Source organism: Panthera leo, chromosome D4 (assembly GCF_018350215.1).
Source record: "Panthera leo isolate Ple1 chromosome D4, P.leo_Ple1_pat1.1, whole genome shotgun sequence".
Taxonomy (NCBI): Eukaryota; Metazoa; Chordata; class Mammalia; order Carnivora; family Felidae; genus Panthera; species Panthera leo.
Window position 1 is genome coordinate 6218383 of NC_056691.1, and position 14888 is coordinate 6233270.

A 14888-nucleotide genomic window follows, 5' to 3' on the forward strand; every position below is an offset into this window, starting at 1 on the left:
CTAGGAAAAATAATCCTACAATTTGTATGAAACTGCAAAGGACCATGAATAGCCAAAGCAAACTTGAAAGTGAGGAATAAAGATGGAGAGGTCACAATCCCAGACTTCAAGATATACAATGAAGCTGCAATAATCAAAATAGTACAGTACTGGCCCATAGACACATAGATCAACAGAACAGTATAAAGAGGCCAGAAATAAACCAATAATGATATGGTCAATTTATTAAAAAAGGAGGTGAAAATACACAATGGAGAAAAAGACAAATGATGATGGAGAGCTACACAGAGAAGAATAATACTACTTTTAAAACATAAGAAACAAACTCAAAATGGATTAAAGACTAAACATGAGACCTGAGATCATAAAATGTCTAGGAAAAAAACATAGGCAGTAATTTCTCTGACTTTGGCCAAATAACCATTTTTCCAGATTATCTCCTCTGACAAGGGAAATAAAAGTTAAAATTAAACTATAGAGACTAAACCAAAACAAAAAGTTTTTGGCAAAGGGAAGCAAATCATCAGCAAAACAAAAAGGAAACCTACTGAATGGGAGAAGATTTCTACAAATGATCGATCTGATAAGGAGTTATTATCCAAAATACGTAAGAACTCCTACAACTCTAACGTTAAAAAAGAAAAAACCCCTCAACTTCTACAACCCAATTCAAAACTCTAAGTAATCCAATTAAAACTGGGTAGAGGACTTGCACAGACATTTTCCAAAGAAGACATACAGATGAAACAGACACATGAAAAGATACTCAACATGAGTAATCATCAGGGAAAAGCTAATCAAAACCATAAGGAGACACTTTATACCTGTGAGAATGGCTAGAATCAAAAACAAAAAGCCCCTACCCTGAAGCCATTTTGTGAACTGTCATGTGCCACCTGAGCCTCCAGTAAAACCAAAAATAGGCAAAACAAACAAAAACACAAGAAGTAACTGTTAGTGAGGATGTAGAGAAAAAGGAACCATCATGCACTGTTGGTGGGAATGCAAACTGACGCAGCCACTGTGGAAAACAGTGTGGACATTCCTTTAAAAATTAAAAACAGAATTCCCATCTAACCCAGTAATTCCACTTTTGTGTATTTACCCGAAGATTACGGAAACACTCATTTGAAAAGATACATGCACCGCTATGCTTACTGAATCATTATTTATAATAGCCAAATTATGGAAGCAACCCAAGTATCCATCCCAAGACGAAAGGCTAAATATGGTGTGTCTGTGTACATACACATATTTATGTATATACATATATAAGTGCAAAGGAATATTAGCCATAAAAATGACTGAAATCTTACCATTTGCCATACATAATATGGATGGAATTAGAATGAATTATGCTAAGTAAAGTAAGTCAGAGAAAGATAAATACCCTATGACTTCACTAATATGGACAATTTAAGAAGCAAAACAAATGAATAAAAAAAAAAGAGACAAAAAAAGACTTTTTTTTTTTTTTTTTTTTTACATTTATTTATTTTTGAAAGACAGAGTGAGGGAGTGACAGCACAAGCAGAGGAGGAGCAGGAAGAGAAAGACACAGAATTCAAAGCAAGTTCCAGGCTCGGAGCAAGTGTCCGCACAGAGTCTGGCACGGGGCTCGAACCCACGAACCATGAGATCATGACCTGAGCCAAAGTCGGTCACTTAATTGACTGGACCACCCAGGCACACCAAAAACAGACTCTTAAATACAGAGAACTAGTGGCTGCCACAGAGAAGGTGTGCGGGGAGGATGGGTGAAATAGATAAAGAGGATGAAGAGTACATGTATCCTGGTGAGCACTGAGAATATATGTGTGGAATCGAACTACTTTGTGCACCAGAAAATGTAACATTGTATGCTAACTAAACCTCAATTTAAAAAATAAAAAATAAAATTCATACAATTTTCAGTTGTCAAAAATATTACTTCTGAGGGTAACCCTCTTGCACGTTGGCAGGAATGCAAACTGATGCAGCTACTCTGGAAAACAGTGTGGAGGTTCCTCAAAAAATTAAAAATAAAATTACCCTATGACCCAGCAATTGCACTACTAGGTATTTATGCAAAGGATACAGAAGTGCTGATTCATAGAGGCGCATGTACCCCAATGTTTACAGCAGCCCTATCCACAATAGCCAAATTATGGAAAGAGCCATCAACTGATGAATGGATAAAGAAATTGTGGTTTATATACACAATGGAATACTACTTGGCAATGAGAAAGAATGAAATCTGGCCATTTGCAACAACATGGATGGAACTGCAGGGTATTATGCTAAGCGAAATCAGAGAAAGAAGGTATCCTATGTTTTCACTCCTATGTGGAATTTGAGAAACTTAACAGAGAAGCATGGGGGAAGCAGAGGAAAAAAAAAAAAAAAATAGTTACAGAGAGGGAGGCAAACCATAAGAGACTCTTAAATATAGAGAACAAACTGAGGGTTGATGGGGGGTGGGGGAGAGGGGGAAATACTGAGGAGGGCACTTGTTAGGACGAGCACTGGGTATTGTATGTAAGTGATGAATCATGCAAATCTACTCCCAAAGCCAAGAGCACCGTGTATACGCTGTATGTTAGCTAACTTAACAATAAATTATAAGACCATGGGGGAGGGGAAGGGGAAAAAAAAAAAAAAGAGGGAGAGAGCCAAACCATAAGAGACTCTTAAAGACTGAGAACAAACTGAGGGTTGATGGGGGGTGGGAGGGTGGGGAAGGTGGGTGATGGGCATTGGGGAGGGCACCTGTTCGGATGAGCACTGGGTGTTGTATGGAAACCAATTTGATAATAAATTTCATATTAAAAATAAATAAATAAATAAATAATCCTTATCTATTAATTCATTTTTAATTTTTATTAAAAAAGTAAAAAATAAAAAACAAATTATAAAAAAATAATTAAAAAACATATATATATGTTTTTTCTGACTTTTTAAAATAATTGAAATATGTTGAACTACTCTTAATTCACTGTCCTTACAAACATAGGCAGGAGGTAGATTTGGTAGGTAGCTGGTAGTCTGCAGAAGGAACTATTTAATATTTTGATCATGTGGACCATTTTCCAATGATTAACCTGGTCAGCATCATATAGCAGACTAAAAGAAGGACAGAAAGCAGAGACAGAAGTTAATGCAGAAGAACAGAGGCATACCTCTGAGACAGTGCAGCTACAGTTCCAGAACACCTCAGTAAAGTGAATTTCACAATAAAGCCAACTCAGAAGAATTTTTTGGTATTCCAGGGCATATAAAAGTTACATTTACTCCACACTGTGGTTATTTAGGCCTGCAATAGCATTATGTTTAAAAATACAGTGTACATACCTTCATTTAAAAATACTTGACTGTTAAAAACAATGCCAACTACCATCTGAGCTTTCAGCAGCTAGAAATCTTTTTGCTGGGGATGGCTGCTGACTGGACAGGGTGGTGGCTGCGGAAAGTCAGAATGGCTGTGGCAAGTTCTTAAAATAAAACAACAGAATTTGCTGCATCAACTGACTCTTCCTTTCACGAAACTCTCTCTGCAGCATACAGTGCTGTTTGATAGCATCTTGCCCACAGAACTTCTTTCGAAATCGGAGTCAATCCTCCCAAACTCTGCTGCTGCTGCTCCATCAACCTGGCTGATGAGATATTCTAGATCCTTCATGGTCATTTCAACAGTCTTCACGGCATCCTCACCAGGAGTAGATTCCATCTCAGAAAACCACCTTCTTTGCTCACCCATGAACAGCAACTCCTCACCTGCTCACATTTTATGACATGACAGCAGTTCTGTCCCATCATCAGGCCCCACTTCTGATCCTAGTTCCCCTGCTGCATCTATTTCCTTCCCTCAAGTCTCGAACCCCTCCACGTCATCCGGAAAGACTGGAATCGACCTCTTCCAAATTCTTAATAATGCTGGTATTTGGAGCTTTCCCCATGAATCATGAATGTTCCCCATGGCATCTAGGACGGTGACTCCTTCCCGGAAGGTTTTCAATTTACTTTTCACAGATCCATCAGAGGAACCACTATCTATGGCAGATAGAGCCTTAAGAAGCGTTTTTCTTTAACAATAAGATTTGAAAGTCAGAATGACTCTCTGATCTGCAGAATGGATGTTCTGTTAGGAGACAGGAGACAACATTAATCTCATTGTCCAACTGCATCAGAACTCTTGTGCAATCAGACGCACAGTCAATAAGTGACAATATTTTGAAAGGAATCGTTTCTATCTCTGCGCAGGCCTCAACAGCGGGCTGAAAACACTCAGCGCGCCAAGCAGTAAGCAGATGTGTCCCTCCCTGCACTTCCACGTCGGGACGACGGCCTCCTTCCTCAAACCTCCCGAAACCACCTCCGCTCGCTTCAGACTCGTCCTCTGCAGGCTCCTCACCTCTGTCAGCCTTCACGGGACTGAAGAGTCAGGGCCTCGCTCTGGGTTAGGCTTCTCGGAAGGGAAGGCTGCGGCCGGTTTCATCTTCTGTCCAGACCACCAAAACGTTCTCCGCATCAGCAAGAAAGCTCTTTGGTTTTCTTATCCGTTGTGTGTTCACGGGAGTAGCGCTTTTAATTTCCTTCGGGAGCTTTTCCTTCGCTTCCACAACTTGGCTGTTTAGTGTAAGAAGTCTCAGCTTTCAACATGCTTCCCTCACTAAGTTTTAATCGTTTCTAGCTTTCAACTGAAAGTGAAAGGTGTGCAGCCCTTACTTTCAGCTAAACATTTAGAGACTACTGTAGGGTAACAAGCGGTCCTAATTTCCATATAGTTGTGTCTCTCATATAGGGAGGCCCAAGGAGATGGATCAGACAGGGAAAGAACAGGCCACCAGAGCAGTGAGCACACACCCAACACTTATTAAGTCTGCCATCTCATATGCACACTGTTTATGGCACCCAAAACGACCCTCAATAGTAACAAAAAGATCACCGATCACAAATCACTATAACAAACATAATAATGAAAAAGTTTGAAATATCGTGATAATTACCAAAATTGCCAAATAATCGATTTGTAAAAATGCAGTATCTGTAAAGTGCAATAAAGCAAAGTACACCAGAAGTTATGCCTGTAAATAGAATCTAAATACCTAATTTAATCCCTTCTTTCTGATATACACCATCTATATAACACTTAATTCCTAAGTGGTGACTCAGTGGCTTAGTCGGTTAAGCATCTAACTCTTGATTTTGGCTCAGGTCATGATCTCATGGTTCATGAGACAGAGTCCTATATTGGGCTCTGTGCTGGATTCACTCTCTCCCTCTATCTCTGTGCCCTTCCCCTGCTTGCGTGCAAGTGCTCTCTTTCAAAATAAATAAATAAAAAGTAAAAAAAAAAAAAAAAAAAAAAAAAAAATCACATCTTCAATATAACTTCATTTACTATGAAGAATAACAGTATCTACTTCAAACTGTTGATTTAAAATTAAATGAGATGATCCACGTATAATGGTTATCACAGTATTTACATAGGAGACGCTCAATAAAGATTAACCATATATATATATGATGGCTAATTCAGATTAGGTCATAATGACAGTCCAAGAGATGACAATGACAAAACATAGATTGAAAGGGTAAAATTAACCAGATCAAAGCACACTAATCGAACAGAGGAGAAATGCAAAAATAGATCGAAATGGATATGAAAATTTAGTTTGACATAAAAACATAAAGGTTATCATTTTTGTGAGGCATCCTTAAAGATGGAGGACAGGCCTTTAAAACATAAATTTGGGAGTACTGTGTGAATAGAGATGAAAGTTTTAAAATTTTGGATTAAACTTCCAGGACAAAACAGGAAAGTAAGAAGACTAAAGACAAAAGAATAAGGTGTGCAGCCCTTACTTTCAGCTGAACACTTAGAGACTACTTAGGGTAACAAGCTGTCCTAATTTCCACATAGTTGTGTCTCAGGAAATAGGGAGGCCAATAGGGAGGCTTAATTTAGGGAAGGGAGGAAGCAGAAGAATCACAAAAAGATACGTAAGAGTACCCTGAATAGAAGAATCGGGATAGCAATTCCTATCACAGAAGATAAATGCTAATGGGTGGGAAAGACCGAAATGGAAGTCATCTAAAAGAATCAAATTTAAATGCAATGTAATGATTTCATAAAAAACACTATTGAAGTTGAAAATTCTACTTACTGACACAGCTATCATGGTACTATCTGGCCTCCATTCAGCTTGTTTGTAGAATCCAAACTGAGAAGATGATTTTTCAGGTTCCTTGTAGGTTACAATTAACACACTAGGCTGGAAGGAAAGAGATTTATTTTATTATTATCCCATAAAAATACATACAAAACAAATTTAAGATAATTTATCATGGAGCACTCTGAAAATACTTTAGTAACTCTAAATGTGTATAAAAGATAACATTAAGTCATCAGCCCTAATTAGCCCAAATCAACTAAAAAGAACCAAAAGAAAGACAATCTGAAAAGGACTACACACATTTAAGTTATTGAGTTGATTACTAATCACCTTCAAAAACAAAAAGAAACAGGCCCAGATGGGTTCACTGGTTAATTCTATCAAACATTTAGGAAATTACACAAATTCTCTACAATCTATTCCAGAAGACAGAAGCACAGAGAATACTTCCTAACTCTATAAGGTCAGAATTGGCCGAATAACTAAACCAAACAAAAATATTACAATAATGCAAAACAGCAGACCAATATCTCTCATGAACACAGCTGAAAAATTATCAGCAAAACATTCGCAAATCTAATCTAACAGTGTTTAAAAAGAATTATACACAATGGTGCATCTGGGTGGCTCAGCCGGTTAAGCATTCGACTTTGGCTCAGGTCATGATCTCATGGTTCCTGAGGTGGAGGCCCATGTCGGGCTCTGTGCTGACAGCTCAGAGCCTGGAGCCTGTTTCAGATTCTGTGTCTCCCTCTCTCTCTGCCCCTCCCCCACTCACGCTCTGTCTCTCTCAAACATAAATAAATATTGAAAAAAAATTTTTTTAAATAAGAGAATTATACACTATAACCAAGTGAGATTTATTCCAGGTATGCAAGACTGGATCAATATGCAAAAATCAGGGCAACTGGGTGGCTCAGTCGGGTAAGCACCCACCTCTGGATTTCAGCTCAGATCATTATCTCACAGTCATGAGATTAAGCCCCTTGATGGGCTCCATGCTGACATCACAGAGCCTGCTTGGGATTCTCTCTCTCCCTCTCTTTCTGCCTCTCCCCTGTTCATGAGTGCTCTCTTTCCCTCCCTCCCTCAAAATAAATAGACATTTTAAAAAATGCAAAAACTGGGTGCCTGGGTGGCTCAGTCAGTTAAGTGTCCAACTTCGGCTCAGGTCATGATCTTGCAGTCTGTGAGTTCGAGCCCCACGTCAGGCTCTGTGCTGACAGCTCAGAGCCTGGAGCCTGCTACAGATTCTGTGTGCGTGCGTGCGTGCGTGTGTGTGTGTGTGTGTGTGTCTCAGAAATAAACATTAAATATTTTTCAAAACAAATGCAAAAACCAATTAATGTAATCTATTTTTTTTAATGTAATCTATTGCCTATCTACAGGCTAAAGAAGAAAAAACACATGAATGTACCAATAAATTCAGGAAAAGAACTTGAGACAATCCAGGACCCGCTCATGATAAAAACTCTCAGTAAACTAAGACTAGGGGAACTTCTTCAATCTGACAAAGAATACCTACAAAGAACCTATAACTAATGCCATACTCACTGGTAAGAAACTACAAGCTTTCCTACTAAAATCCAGAACAAAGTAAAGGCACCTCCCTCTCACACTCTTTCTCAAAGTCACAATGGAAGTCCTTACTAATGTAGTAAGACAATAAAAGGAAATAAAAGATACACAGGTTGGGGGGGGGGGGGAGTACAACTTTCTTTATACATGACATGACTGCCTATATAGAAATCCAAAAGAACCAACAACAAATAACACAGAAATAATAATTATTAGTACGGTTACAGAATACAATAGTCATATACACATCAATTGCTTTTTCATACAACAGCAATGAACAAGTGGAATTCAAAATTAGAAACAAAATAGCATTTGTATTAGCAACCAAAAAAATTTATTTAGGCACAAATCTAATAGAATATGTATACAACCTATGTGAGGAAAACTACAAAATTCTGATGAACAGATTTTTAAAAGAACTAAATAAATGGAGGGATATTCCAAGTTCATGGTTGGGAAGATCCAATACTGTCAAGATGTTAGTCCTTCACAACTTGAACTACAGATTCAATACAATCAAAATCAAAATCACAGCAAGTTATTTTAAAGACATCAACAGGCTGACTCTAAAGTTTACATGGACAAGCAAAAGACCAGAATGGTCAACTCAATACTGAAGGAGAAGAACTAAGCTGAAGGACTTGATGCTACCCCAAGACTTACTATAAAGATACAATAATAAGACAATGTGGTACTAAACAAAGAATGGAAAATATTCTGTTCAATAGAACAGAATAGAAAGCACCAGATATACATTCACATAAATACAGTCAAGTGACATTCAACGAAGGGGCAAAGGAAATACAAAGGAGAACACATGGTCTTTTCATCAAATGGTGCTAGAAAACAGGATATCACTTTCCAGTAGTATAAGAAGCCTCAAAGGGTCATCTTATACTTTTCCTGCTGTTGTCCTAGAAGCAGCCATTTTTCCAGGGACACCTGTTCCATTTTTATTAGAGAATAATATTTAAAAAGCAAGATCTGGAAACAAGATGCTTGTTGTTAGTGGGGTATCATTGCTTCTACGTCCTCACAGCAAACACAGTAGGTAACATACATACCTATACTAACCTATATATGAATAAACATGTCTACTTTTTTCTGTATACACATATGTATATATTTGTAGACAGGAACATAGGAGTGCAATGAAGCACAATGTGGTTAGTTCTAGCCTTCTCCCTTACTTTTAACTTTTTTCTAGTCATCATCTCATTCAATTAATTTAGTTCTTTGTTAAATTCTACTGTATACTAGAGTAGTTTGGAACTGCTAAGTATTTTCCTACAGTAAATAAATTTACCAACTAGAATACAGTTTTTATAGCTAGCTTCTTTTACTTTAGCCTTTGGAACATAGTGGTACATATACCATTCCCTTAAAACCCTTTTTTCATCCCTAAAAGCAAAATACAAATGTTTCCAAGAAGCTGGCAATATTCCAAATACATTAAAACTGTTAGACATCAGTTGTTTGTTCTTCAAGTATCAATTAAAAGTTAAAAATCAGTACCTTGGGAGAAGTGACATCAGCAAGATGAGAGAGTAGGAAACCCTGGACTCTCCTTCACCCCACAAACACATAAATTCAGCAAAAAATTCAAACAAAAATTCCCTATGGCGAGAAATCTAGAAAGTAACTGAAAGGCACCTGAAGGCTAGATAAATACAGAATCAGACTCATCAAAACTGGTAGGGAGATTTGGGATGCCCAAACCCCTACACCCACCAGAACACCTACCCCCAACACAGGATAAACCCTCCACCTCCAGCTTCTTCTTGGGAAGGGAAAGAGTCCTCAAGTCCAGTGCCCCAACTTTTCTGGGGGCTGTCCATAGGGAGGGAAGAGGGTCTGTCTTGAGGCCGTGATGAAACCTGGCATAATCTAGCCACCAGGGAGGTCAGGAGAACAGAGACAGAGTTTGGTCCGGGAGTTGCCACAGCCCTTCCCCTGGCTCAGCAAGGAGCAAGTGGATGAAAAAACAAAACGAAAGAAACAAACAACAACAACCAAAAAAACAACTTCCACCTTCTCCCTGTGGACAGAAACAGTTGGATGGAGCTTACGGCAATCCAACTTTTCTGAAGGATGACTGGGGAATGGCTTCAGTCCATTTGTTACAGTGCACTGAGGGGATTCAGCATACCCTAGACACTTGGGAAGCACAGAAAACAAAAGAAGCATGTTGGACTAGCATGAAGGTTTGAGAGGCCACCAGAATCTCTGGCCAGGGTGGACTGGGGGGACGGCAGTCTTTGAATATATAAGACCATTCCACGAAGACTGGGAGAGGTGACTGTTTTGTCTAATGCACACACACCAACACAGAGAGTCAAGGAAGATGAAGAAACAAGTTAATGTGTTCCAAACAAAGGAAAGAAGATAAATCTCCAGAGACCCTAATGAAACACAGCTCTATGATTTACCAGAAAAATAATTCAAAATAACCATCATAAAGATGCTCACTGAGACTGGAACAACAACAAATGAGCCAACTGAGGACTGCAACAAGAGACAGAAAATATACAAAAGTATCAAACAGACATGAAGTTGAAGAAAATAACTGAAATAAAAATTCATGAGAGGGGCTCAACACAAAACTAAATCAAGCAGAAGAAAGGATCAGCAAATTCTAATAAAGGTCACTGGAAATCATTCAATCACAAGACCAATAAGGAAAAAAATGAAAAAGAATGCAGCAAGCTTCAGGAACTTATGGGACACTAAAAACAGACCAATATATGCACAGCAGGAGAAAAGAAAGAAAAATTACCTGAAAGTTTATTCAAGAAAACAATGTCTGAAAAATTCCCAAATCTGAGGAAGGAAATGGACACACAGATCCAAGAAGCCCAAAGAAACCCAAAGAAGAGGAACTCAAAGAAATACACAAGGAGAAAAATTACAATCGAACTGTCAAAAGTAAAAGCAGTGAGAATTTTGAAAGCACAAGAAAAAGGCAACCTGTCATGTATAAGAATCCCCATTAGACTATCAGTGGGTTTCTCAGCAGAAATCTTGCAGGCCAGAAGAATGTGGGATGATATACTCAAAAAGCTGAAAGAAAAAAGCTGCCAAGTAAGAATACTATATCCAGCAATAGTGTCCTTCAAAAATGAAGGACACGGGAGCCTGGGTGGCTCAAATGGTTAAGTGTCCAACTCTTGGTTTCGGCTTGGGTCATGATCTCACAGTTCATGGGATTGAGACGCACGTCAGGTTTTGTGCTGACAGCATGGAGTCTTCTTGGGATATTCTTTCTCTTTCTCTCTCTCTCTCTCTCTCTTCCCCCCCCCCCCCCACCCATGTGCACACTCTCTCTCTCAAAATAAACATTAAAAAAAAAAAATGAAGATAATATTTTTCCTAAACAAACAAAAGCTGAGGTAGTTCAACACCACTAGACCTCCTTACCAGAAATCACTTTAGATTTAAGCACATACATAAGCTGAAAGTGACAGGATAGAAAAAGATACTCCATGCAAATGGTAAGCTTAAAGAGAGCACAGGAGACTATAGCTTACATCAGACAAAACTGACTTTAAGTCAAAGTGTCAAAAGGGGAAAAAGACACTGTACAATGATAAAAGAATAAATTCACCAGAAATACCTAATAATTATAAATAAACACATACACACACACACACACACACACACAGAGTAGTATATTAGGTGTAACACCAGAGCATCTAAATAAAGCAAATATTTGCAAAAGTGAATAAGGAAGTAAACAGCAATAAAATAGTAGGGTACTTCAATATCTCACTTTCAGTAATAGAACACTGAGACAAAATCTATGAAGAAACTGAAGACTTGAACAACACTACAGATCAAATGAAGCTAAGACATACATACAGAGCTTTCTGCAAATAGCAGAATACACATTCTTCTTAAGTGTACACAGAACATTCACCAGAACAGATCCCGTTAGGTCTTGAAATCATACCAACTATCTTCTCTGACCACAATGGAATGAAACTAAATAGCAAAAAAAAAAAAAGGGGGGGGGGATAAACACACTCTTAAACAACAAATGGGTCAAAGAAGAAATCAAAAAGGAAATTAGAAAATACTTTGAGGGGCATCACCTGGGTGGCTTAGTTGGATAAGCGTCCAACTTCAGTTCAGGTCATGATCTCATGGTTTGTGCATTTGAGCTGCATGTCGGGCTCTGTGTTGACAGCTCAGAGCCCGGAGCCTGCTTCAGATTCTGTCTCCCTTTCTCTCTGCCCCTCCCCTGCTCATGCTCTGTTTCTCTCTCAAAAATAAACGAACATTAAAAAATTTAAAAAGTGTATATATATAGAAACAAAACCTAAAACACAACATAACAAAACTTATGGGATATAGCAAAAGCAGTACTAAGAAGTTTATAAGCGATAAATGTCTACCTTAAAACAGAAGATCTAAAATCAACCTAATTTTAAATACCTCAAGGATCTAGAAGAACAAACTAAGTCCAAAATCTACAGAAGAAAGAAAATAATAAAGATTAGAGCAGAAATAAGTGAAATAGAGAACAGTAAAAAGAGGAAAAAGTAAGTTTTCTGAACATAAAATTGACAAATCTTCAGCTAGACTAAGGTAAAAAAAAAAAAAAAGCTCAAAATCAACTCAAAGAAATAAAAAAGGAGACATTACAACTGATAACACAAACATACAAAAGATCACAAAGATAACTACAAACTGTATGCCAGCTGTGGACAATATAGACAAAGTGGGAAAATTCCTAGAAAGATACAACCTATCAAGACTGAATCATGAAGAACCAGAAAAGCTGAACAGACCTGCAACTAGTATGCAACCTCCCAACAAAGAAAAGTCCAGGACCAGATGGCTTCACGGTCAAATTCTGCCAAACATTTAACGAAAAATTAAATCCAATTCTTCTCAAACTACTGAATCAGCAAGAACACTTTCAAACTGATACAAAATACCAGATGAAGGCACTACTGGAAAAAAAAAAAAAAATCCTAAGTCACTATCTCTGAATATAGATGCAAAAATACTCAGTGAAATACTTGAAAAGTGAATTCAACAGCATAGTAAAAAAAAAAAAAATTATACACCACAAGCAAGTTTGACTTATTCTTGGGATGCAAGGATGGGTCAACATATAAAAATCAATTAATGTGATACACTGCATTGTAAGAATAAAGGATAAAAAACCCACAAAATCATCTCAATAAGTGAATAAGTATGTGACAAAATCCAACACTCTTTCAGAAGAAAAACTTGTAAACTACAAATAAAAATGCAAAGTGCCTCAAACATTAATAAGGCCATTTAAGATCTATAACTAAATCATACTGAACAGTGAAAAATTGGAAGATTCTCCTCTGAGATCAGGAACACGTCCAGGATGCCTACTCTTACCACCTCTATTCAACATAGTACTAGAAGTCGTAGCCAGAGGAATTAGGCAAGATAAATAAAAAACATCCACATCAGAAGGGAAGAAGTAAAACTCTCTATGCAAACAATATCATCTTATATATAGAAAGCACTAAAGATTCCCTTAAAAAGAAACTAATAGCAGGACGCCTGGGTGGCTCAGTCAGTTAAGCATCCTACTCTTGGTTTCAGCTGGGGTCATGATCTCATGCTTTGTAGGACTGAGCCCCATGTTGGGCTCAGCACTCACCCCCTGCTTATGCGTGTGTGCATGCACATGTTCCCTCTCCCTCTCTCTCTCTCAAAAAAATTAAATAAACTTAAAAAAAATAAACTAATAGCTAATAAAAGAATTCAGTCAAGTTTTAGGATACAATATCAACATACAAGAATCAATTTCTATGAGCTATCTGAAAACTGAAATTAGGAAAACAATCTTATTTATTGTTAAATGTTAAAATGTCTCTGATACCTAAAGCAATCTCCAAATCAATGCAATCCCTATCAAAGTCAGAATAGTACTTTTTACTGAACTAGAAAAAAATTCTAAACTTCATATGGAATCACAAAAAACTCTAAAATTCACATGGAACCAAATAGCCAAATCAATCATGAGAAAGAACCAAGCCAGTGGCATCGCACTTCTTGATTTCTAAATATACTACAAAACTACATTAATCAAACAGTAAGGTACTGGCATAAAGACAAATACAGGGCAATGGGGGCGCCTGGGCAGCTCAGTCGTTTGGGCATCCAACTTCAGCTAAGGTCATGATCTTGCAGTTCATGAAGTCAAGCCAAAGGTAGGTCTCTGTGCTGACAGCTCAGAGCCTGGAGCCTGCTTTGGATTCTGTGTCTCCCTCTCTCTCTGCCCCTCCCCCGCTCACACTCTGTCTCTCAAGAATAAACATTTAAAAAAAAGACAAACATAGGCCACTGAAACAGAGTAGACAGGCTAGAAATAAATCCCCACGAACAGGTCAAGGGGTCTTTCACAAGGGGTCTAAGTAGAGGGGCCCCTGGGTGGCTCAGTCCATTAAGCATCTGACTCTTGATTTTGACTCAGGTCATGATCTCAGGGTTTGTGAGATGGAGCCCAGAATCAGGCTCTGTGCTGACAGTGCAAGAGTGGGGGAGAAGCATAGAGAGAGATGGAGACACAAAGAATCCGAAGCAGGCTCCAGGCTCCACCAGAGCTGTCAGCATTGACCCTACTCGGGGCTCAAACCCACAAACTGCGAGATCATGACCTGAGCCGAAGTTGGACATTTAACCACTGAGCTACCCAGGTGCCCCTTTAAAAAAAAAAAAAAAAAGTGGGGGAGCGTTGGGGGGCTCTAAGTATACACAATGGAAAAAGTACAGTCTCATTAACAACTGGTGCTGGAAAAACTAAATAGCCACATGCACAAAATTGGACCTTTATCTAATACCATACACAAAAATCAATTCAAAATAGATTAAAGACTTAAAGTTCCCTCCTGAAACTATAAAACTCCTAGAATCAGAGAAAAGCTTAATGACACTGGCCTTGGCAATGATTTCATGGATATAGAAATAAAAGAATATGCAACAAAAAGGCAAAATAGCCAAGTGGGGCTACATCAAACTAAAAATCTTCTACAAAGGAAGCATCAACAAAGTAGAAAGGCAACCTACAGAATGGGGCGAAAGTATCTGCAAACCATATATCTGACAATGGGTTAATTTCCAAAATATGGAAGGAACTCCTATCACTCAATAGCAAAAAAAAGCAAT

General features: G+C 38.1%; 1 protein-coding gene across 6 annotated transcripts in view; it reads right to left on the reverse strand.

Moving 5' to 3' along the window:
- RIC1 (RIC1 homolog, RAB6A GEF complex partner 1) overlaps positions 1–14888 on the reverse strand; it is a 141500-nt gene that overhangs the window by 93954 nt on the left and 32658 nt on the right. For all 6 annotated transcript variants that reach the window (XR_006195934.1, XM_042913334.1, XM_042913333.1 and 3 more), the window contains exon 2: positions 6147–6254. Coding sequence is in view for 5 of the 6 variants with exons in the window: in XM_042913334.1 (XP_042769268.1) it covers positions 6147–6254 (108 nt within the window). In the remaining variant the exon portion in view is untranslated. The remainder of the gene's footprint in view (positions 1–6146; positions 6255–14888) is intronic.